Below are 8,501 nucleotides of genomic sequence, written 5' to 3' on the forward strand. Positions count from 1 at the left end.
TTTTTTTTTTTTGCAGTTTTTGGCCAGGGCTGGGTTTGAACCCACCACCTCCAGCATATGGGGCAGGTGCCCTACTCCTTTGAGCCACAGGCACAGCCCCTATGATTTTCTTAATAACATTTTTCCTAAAGCTTACTTTTTTATAAGAATATAGTGTACTATAATGCACATAACATAAACAATATGTATAAATTGATGATTTATATTATAAGTAAGGCTTCTGGTCAATAGTAGTATCAGTAGTTCAGTTTAATCAGAAGTTATATACATTTTCCACTGCATGAAGGCTTGCATCCTTAAGCCCCAAGTTGCTCAAGGGTAAACTGTAGCTAAAGATGCATTATGTTCCAAAATATTCATCCAAAAACATTTTTACCCCAGATGTAAGACAAGTAAAGGGTTATTGTTAATTTAGTAAAGAGAGCCATAAAATACCATGTGTACCAAATCAGTTGCCTGATTTGTTTATAAATTCTCTGGTAACAACCTTCTAAATCATGATGCATCCCTGAATTGAATGAAAGCATCCCTCAGTAAGTTAATGGATGTGTTTCCTCCATTGACATACTTAGTTAAATTATTACATATCATTTAACAAGAGGGCCTACATAGTGGCAAAATTATTGGTTATGTTTATCAATACTACTCTAACCATAGATCTACTGTAAAAAGTGGAGAATGTGTTCTGCTGGACTGAGTCTCAAGGCTTACTGAAGAAATGTCCTCATATTTCATGATCATTAGACATACTTTAGATAAGTAGCAATGTAACACTAAGGCTCGTCAAATATGGCCTGTCACTTAAATTCCTCAAATATGTGTTAAAAATAACTATAATAATTTCAATTAGTAATACTTTTTTATCACCTACAGATGCAAAAGTGCAGGGTCTAAGGTATGGACTGGTATTGATTTAAATAGACAAAGAAAGAATGCATTTTAGTAAAAAGAAGCGAAGTCACTGATTGACAGTTCTTGGGAAAAGGTTAAAAATTCAAAAGGAAAGACTGCATGTGGCTCAGAACTTAAAAGCTTTTTTCTCTTCCCAACAGAAGAGCAGTCTCAAGTAATAACAGGTTGCCATGGAGATGAGAAACTAGAGGGATCAGAAAACTCAATTTGCAGTTAAATGGGCTGGAAACAATCCTTACTACTTGGTGAAGGAAAGCAATTAAAAATATATTTGATTGCCACGGGGAATCTTTTTCACCTAGCCATTTCCCAACCTCATTAATGAACAAGAAAGTCTAAAAAATCAAATGAAAACCCAGGATATCCATAGATCAAACCCATTAAACAAAATTCAGGATTTTAAGCATTGTCACATATTCTCTTACTCTGGGTGACTGTGCTTCTTTTCAACTGTACATGTACTTGTCAGTAAATACTGAAATGAAACTAACCAGTTTGTTAGTTGAGCAAACTGGCATTAATGAGGGAACTGCAATTTCAATGGAAAAAAACCAAGACGAGCATGACAAATGGAAAAATAACCAAAGAAAGAAACAGATTCAAGTAGTAAAACTCCAAGTTTTGAAAAAATTTCTTCATAGCCATTCATGGAATACCTTTGTGAGTGTAGTAAAGGGCTGCGAATGTCACTGTGAAGAAAGTTGTGGAGTATTTGCCCGCATTAACTAAATGAGGAAAGGCCCTTTTTGTGTCTCGGTATCTGCGCAGGCACTGGATGAAGCGAAGCCAAGCAGGAATGCACTGAACAATGGCCCGCACACCATATGTGTACTTGTAGCAAATTCCTGGTTCTGTGAAGATTTCAAAGAAGAAGAAAATTACAATTAAAAAAAATTAACTTGTTCACATCATTTAGCCACATACCAAGTCCATTTAAACACTACCAAGTCCGTAAAAGCAAGAAGCCTGAGTTTCAGAATCACTTTCTTCTTTACAACTATTATATTCTCAAGTTTTTGAGTGGTAGATAAGCTAAGGAGAGAAGGGAAAATATGTAGGAGGGGGACTAGCGGGGAAATTTGTTCTCTCAGATTTCTGAATGTCTGTCCTGGAGTCACCACTTTCTTTGGAGTGTGATAAAACCATAAGAAAATTAAAATATTAGTACACAAATTAAAGGATGGAAAATTGGTTAGCTTTGTAATCTGAAACATCTGGAAAACCTGAAAGTATCACAGGTGACTCTAAACAATTTAATGAACTCCAAACCACCATAACATAATACACCCAAGGGTACAGGATACATGTTCTTATCCCTTCATTTTTTCTGGAGACAGGATCTTGCTCTATCTCCTTGGCTAGAGTACAGTAGCATCATCATAGTTCACAGCAACTTCAAACTGGTCTCCAGCCATCCTCCTGCTTCAGCGTCCCAAGAAGCTGAGACTACAGGTTATGTGCCATCATGGCTGGCCCAGCTAATTTTTCTATTTTTGAAGAGACACAGTATTGCTCTTGCTCAGGTTGGTCTCAAACTCTTGACTTTAGTGATCCTCCTGTCTTACTTTCCCCCAAATGCTAGGATTACAGGTGTGAGCCACCTTGCCCAGCCATTTTATTTCTTAAACCAAGAATGGATTTTGTGTTTTTAAATAAGAAGAACAGACTTGGTAAATCAATTTTTCTTTGAATTCCAGTTATGTATTTCAGCAGTGGTTCTCAACCTTCCTAATGCTGCGGCCCTTTAATACAGTTCCTGTGGGTCATGATCCACAGGTTGAGAATTGCTGTATTACAGTGTGATCCAGTGGTAATTAATGAAAATGTGTGAACTGTTTTCATCATTAACTTTTTTTAGTCAGATGTTACATAATCCATCTAAATTAGATCTTTGTCATGAAAGCAAAATTCCTTAATAACTTTAACTCCTGGAGTAAACTAAGAGTGGGAAAAAGAGCCAGAATAAAAACAAGGTTCCAAACAGGAATTAAAACACAATCTATAATAACTTTCTCAAAGCACTTGATCTAATTCTAAATAATCAGTATTTTTGCTCACTGCTATCTACATGATATTATAAAGTAATACTGTGACAAACTGTTGGCACTAAAGCACTTGCAATATAACTACCAACATACTAGAACTTTTTTTACAAAATAGTTTTAGAATTCTTTAAGTGTAAGTTGTAAATCTCTTGGCAAATGGATGGCTAAAATCCTAACACATAATTTAAAAGCCAAATTATATCAGATAAAGAGATTGCTAACAGAGTGCCAAGAACATTTAATTACATTTGTAATATTATGGGAAGAGTTTTCATCGTGACCTTAACTTTCTCATTTATCATTCCCAATATTGCTGTACACTGGCAATTTAGTAGTGTGGATGCAAATTGGTACCCTACCTTCTTCTAAATCATTTGGCAACAGGCCCTTATTTTCATCCCATTTGAGTTCCAAACTGTAGAAGCAGATCATATATTCCAGGTCCATCAGTATCACTGACAGGCTGTTCAGCTGATCAGCCAGCCAGAAATCAGCAAAGCCTACCTTATGGAAGGGGGCTGTAAATACTCGAAACTGAGAGAAAGAAAAAAATAAATCAGAAAACACAGAAACAAGAAAAGTCAGTAAATTTCTCTAATTCACTATTCAGCATGATTGCTTTAGGGGATAAAATGGAAACCAATGAACTAATCACAAACAATGGGACCTGGCAACAGAGGGTAGCTTGAAAATTAGCAGTGAAGGGAATAAGATGAATGAATAAGAAAGAAAACAAAGAAGGAAAAAAGGAAGGAATAACTACAGTTAGAAAATAGTGAAGAGTTGAAGTCAAAAGCAGAGAGAGTGGTAGACGCCTCAAGAGGAAATCTAATGTTAGGTTCTATAGTATTTTTAGCTAGAGAGCAAATGCTATGATAATTTCTGGAATGTTTCCCCATCTTGGCTAACTGAATATAAAGCTCTTCTTTGCTGACAAAGAATAGGTAGGAAAGGATGGTTTACCATTTGAGGCATGCCTTATTCTCTAACCAAAGTCCCTGTCATTTCACTAATGCCATGGTGATGATTATGTTCATCTTGAAATTACACCACAAAAACAGCCCTCTTCCCATTGTTCTGAAAGCAATGATATATGTATTAAGATTGAATGTATTGAGCAGTAACCCATACAGTATATATTTTTCAGCATTATTTTAATCTTCATAACAATCTTATGAGCTATTATATTGAGAATACATGAGATATTATCATATGATATGAATATATGAGATATTATTCATATCTCCGTTTTACAGAAGACCTACACAAACTCATCCTATTCTGTGGAAGCCTGTTTACCATTGAAAAGGGAAACTGAGAAGGCAAATAGATAGCAATGAGATCACTAGAAATAGGTTCAAACTGGGTAGAATGTCTTCTTTGGGGGGGTGGGCGTGGGGGAGACAAGAGTCTCACTCTGTCATCCTAGGTAGAATGCTGTAGTGTAGAGAGAGGTTGCTCACAGCAACCTCAAACTCTTGGACTCAAGAGATCCTTTTGCCTCAGCCACCCAAGTAGCTGGGACTACAGGTGCCTGCCACAAAGCCCATCTAGTATTTTTTATTTTTAGTAGACAGTATCTTGCTCTTGCCCAGGCTGATCTCCAACTCCTGAGTTCAAGTAATCTACCTGCCTTGCCCTCCCTCCCAGAGTACAAGGCCACCATGCCCTACCCAGAATGCCTTGATAAACCTGTGTGAAATAAGATGGGCTGAAGGCAGACCCATTCTATCTTATACATGAGAAAATAGGGCTTTTGAAACAAGGAATTCTGACTAACCAGCAGTGTTGTGAAAATCAACAGTTTTGAGAAAATGGTCATCTAGTTACATTCACTTTCCAGAAATGTTCAATGTGGAAGTCTATGATTTTTTCTAGACATGGCTGGTTCCTTCTATTCTTTCTCTAAGTAGTTCTCTTTATTACTTCAGAAAGGTAAATGACTGTGCTATGAATTCATCCTGGGTGTCAACTATCTATGTCAGGTACTGTCTTGGAAATTTGGGAGCTCAACCAGGTGACTGACTATGAGACATAGTGCAGACTTTGAGACATTATGTTCTAGAGCTGATATATTTTGGTTCAAGGGCTCAGTCTCTTTATCACTCTCATACTTCCACCATAAGTCCAATAAGCCAATCTGTATCATTTGCAACCATAAGCTCCAAGATTCAGCAAACTTTTTTGAGAGGGAGGTATTAAGGGTAGAATAGTAGTTATCTACACATGAAGAGGTTCTGGTGCCAGTTTTTACAACAGTTTAAGAAACTCTAGGGTGCAAAATGTACTTTAAGGAATCAAAGAGACAGAGGTAAAAGGATAATTTAGGTATAACCCCAAAGGATGAGGAAGTCTAATTCAATCTCTAGTCATGGGTTTTATGAAATCGGTAGCTTAGGGCAAATTGCTTCTTTCTAACTGACATGAGACACACTGTCATTACTCTCACCATCTGGCAAACTCATTCTCAAAACCTGGCTAATAAAGAAAATCTCTGTAAGAGTCGAAGAGGAAGATAATGCATTAAACAAGACACAAAGGGTTGGAGGGATGGAACTGTAAAGGGGTGAGAGTGGCAAGAAAATAAAAACTGAGAGGAAGGGAAATTTTACAAAAAAGGGAAGATGAAGAAAGGAAGAGAGAAGGTGGTAATAAATGTTGGTATGATACAACCAGTGAAGTAAAGCATATAATTATAGCCATGCATGCATTTAACAAAGAATTTTTAAAGTATTTCTATATGTCAGGCATTGTGGAAGTATAGGGAGAAATAAAACAGTCTCTACCCTCAAAGGCCACAAATACCCACAGTCTAGTTGGGCAAATAAAATACCTAAGTTGGGCAAATAAAATACCTAAAAATATAATTATAGCACCATATGGTAAGTGCTACTATAGAGATACATATAAAATACCCTGGAAATACAGACAAAAGAACAAATAGCCCTGTCAGAGGTAGGGTAAAAGGGAGAAAATAAACAGATCATACTTAACTCCTTGCCATTTACACACAGTCAAATTCATTTTAGTTCTATCTGACTCTCCTCCTGACTTTCCTGTAACTCGCTACTCCTTGTTTTCTTACTCTGATTAAAGTCTTCTAACTTCTCCTTTCTATCATGTTGTGATCCTGATTAAAATGATAACACAATTCCTTGGAGTAATAGTATTATAAAAGCTGGGGACAATTCTGGATATCTAATGTTTTATCACATACATAAAAAAGCCACTAAAAGATAATTAGAAGGAATATGTTAATATTATCTTCTAAGTTAATACAGATAAATGGCTAAAAAACATGAAGTTTTAATTTCTACTTTTTAGAGGCTTGTGAATAAGCACACCCCTTCCACATCTGAATTTTATATTCTACTTGTTTGATCCACTAGATCAAAGTTAAACATCTTATATATATGAAAGTGGTAATTAGGTCTAAATTGTTAAACACTAGTGTTTAAGAGTATAGATTATGAAGCCAGATGGTCTGGGTTCATATCTGCCTTATAGGCTATGTTACCTCAGGCAACTGTTAACTTCTCTGAAAACAGGTTTCTTGATTTTAGGTTCTTGATTTATAAAATGAGGATTAATAGCAGCTCCAACCTCAGGGATTATTTAAAAAAATTAAATAAATCAAAACATATAAAATATATTATTAAATGAGACATCTATTATTATAAAAGAAATGTGTGAAAATTTTACTATACAACTAAAGAAAATATTGGTAAAAATTGATGACTAAATTATTATAACAAAGGATTCTAATTAGAACCTTTTAATTAGCCTTAATTTGATATTTTTGTTTAGAAAATCTGAGGCATAGTTTATGCTTTGTAATTGGATTTATGATTGAGGCAAAACAGACTTGGGGAGAAGATGTATGACTTAATAGATGTAAATAAGTTGGACTTATTTGACACATAATATTCACATAAGAATAAATCAATTTCTTATAAATTTTTTTTAGCTTTTTGGGGGGGAGATTGTAGTATATGTTAATTCCACAAATTTCAATACAAATATGGATATAGATGGGACCCAGTGCCTATCACTATGGCCAGATGACATATGTACTTTTACCACTAAAAATTAGGGAAAAACAAAGGAAGAAGGAAATGTAGCTTTTCTTCAGGATGAGGCTTTAAAACAATTTTAATAAAAGAACATAACTGGAGTGGGAACATTTTTGTTAATTCACTAGAAATAAATCTAAGGGCAAGTATTCTCAGTGAGATTTGAATTGAAATAAGTCAATAAGTCAATTAAGTTAAAATCATCTATACATGATAATATTCTTCCTGCTTATAACTCTTATTACAATAATAACAAGCCACAATGCTTCTTTCTATATTTCACTGCTTTTGATAGTACATTTTATTATTCTATTATTCCTGCTTATTATATCATCACAGCCAATCTATCCTATCAAGAAGTCCTCATTTATTAACAAACACAGCAGATGCATAGATAAATATCTACTCAATGGGGAATCGTACTGCTAATAAGAGTAACTGGTCATGCATGAATCACAGCTTCCTATTTAAACAAAGAAGAATGCACTGGGGAAATGCTCATTTAACACATAATGTACACAACTATATTATCTTGCTAGTGCAATTATGCAATCGTAATAAATAATACCAGAATTTTCTGAGTCATTCAAAATCTCATTTAAAATTAACTCTATGAAAATTTCACATTAATTGAGGCAGGAAATAATACATATTTATAATCTTAAAGGTATTTCCTTGTAGCCAGAAGAATGTTCTACTTTTTATTCAAATAACACAGTTTAAAATCTAGTAATAAAAAGATCTCAAATGAAAAAGGTCATAAAAACTGGCAATGATTTAATTTTTAGTATAAATCTTAAGAGAGAAACAATGGATCAATTTTTTCTTCTGTCCTCAAAAAACAATCTTTTCTAGAAAGTGTATTTGCAAGATGATGACAAAACTATGCTTATGGTTAATGAAAATACTCTTGTACATTTAAGTTCCAAGCACAGAAGTCAAACCCCAAATTTAGATCTACTAGTGCTATACTTAAAGAGAATGATTCGTGCTTTTTGAAAAAATGAAGTTGGAGGGAAAAAAAGATTCATTCTCAAATGCTGATGGAAAATGAAATTCCTAAAAGATCTGGATGATTTTCTTTTTCTATTTTCTATACTTACCTGCATTAGAACATAAACTGCTTTTTATTCGTTGAGTGCTTACCACCTGGTTTTTTAAATTAGAAAGCCATATTTTGTCATTAGATTTTTAAAAATTTAGTTATATATTACAAAGAACAAAAAAAACCTCTGCTAACCCTAAAGGGATATAAAAGAAAAAGAAATAAAAACCAGTTTTCAAGGAGGAATACTTATAGGTGAAAATAAGTAGGGCAACTCTGAAAGACTGTAAAGCAATTGGTCAATTTAATCACTAACTTTCACTCTATTGTGAGCTGTAATTTATAATTTTAAGAAATAATTATACGGGCTCGGCGCCTATAGCTCAACCGGCTAAGGCGCCAGCCACGTACACCTAAGGTGGCGGG

General features: G+C 34.6%; 1 protein-coding gene across 1 annotated transcript in view; it reads right to left on the minus strand.

Annotated features, from left to right (window-relative positions):
• Window positions 1–8,501, minus strand: part of XPR1 (xenotropic and polytropic retrovirus receptor 1) — a 219,434-nt gene that overhangs the window by 39,212 nt on the left and 171,721 nt on the right. The window contains exons 10-11 of the mRNA XM_003785653.3: window positions 3,317–3,491; window positions 1,569–1,763 (exon numbers count right to left, since the gene is read on the minus strand). Coding sequence (XP_003785701.1) covers window positions 1,569–1,763; window positions 3,317–3,491 — 370 coding nt within the window. The remainder of the gene's footprint in view (window positions 1–1,568; window positions 1,764–3,316; window positions 3,492–8,501) is intronic.

This window comes from Otolemur garnettii, unplaced genomic scaffold (assembly GCF_000181295.1).
Source record: "Otolemur garnettii isolate 467f Iridium unplaced genomic scaffold, OtoGar3 scaffold00016, whole genome shotgun sequence".
Classification (NCBI taxonomy): domain Eukaryota; kingdom Metazoa; phylum Chordata; class Mammalia; order Primates; family Galagidae; genus Otolemur; species Otolemur garnettii.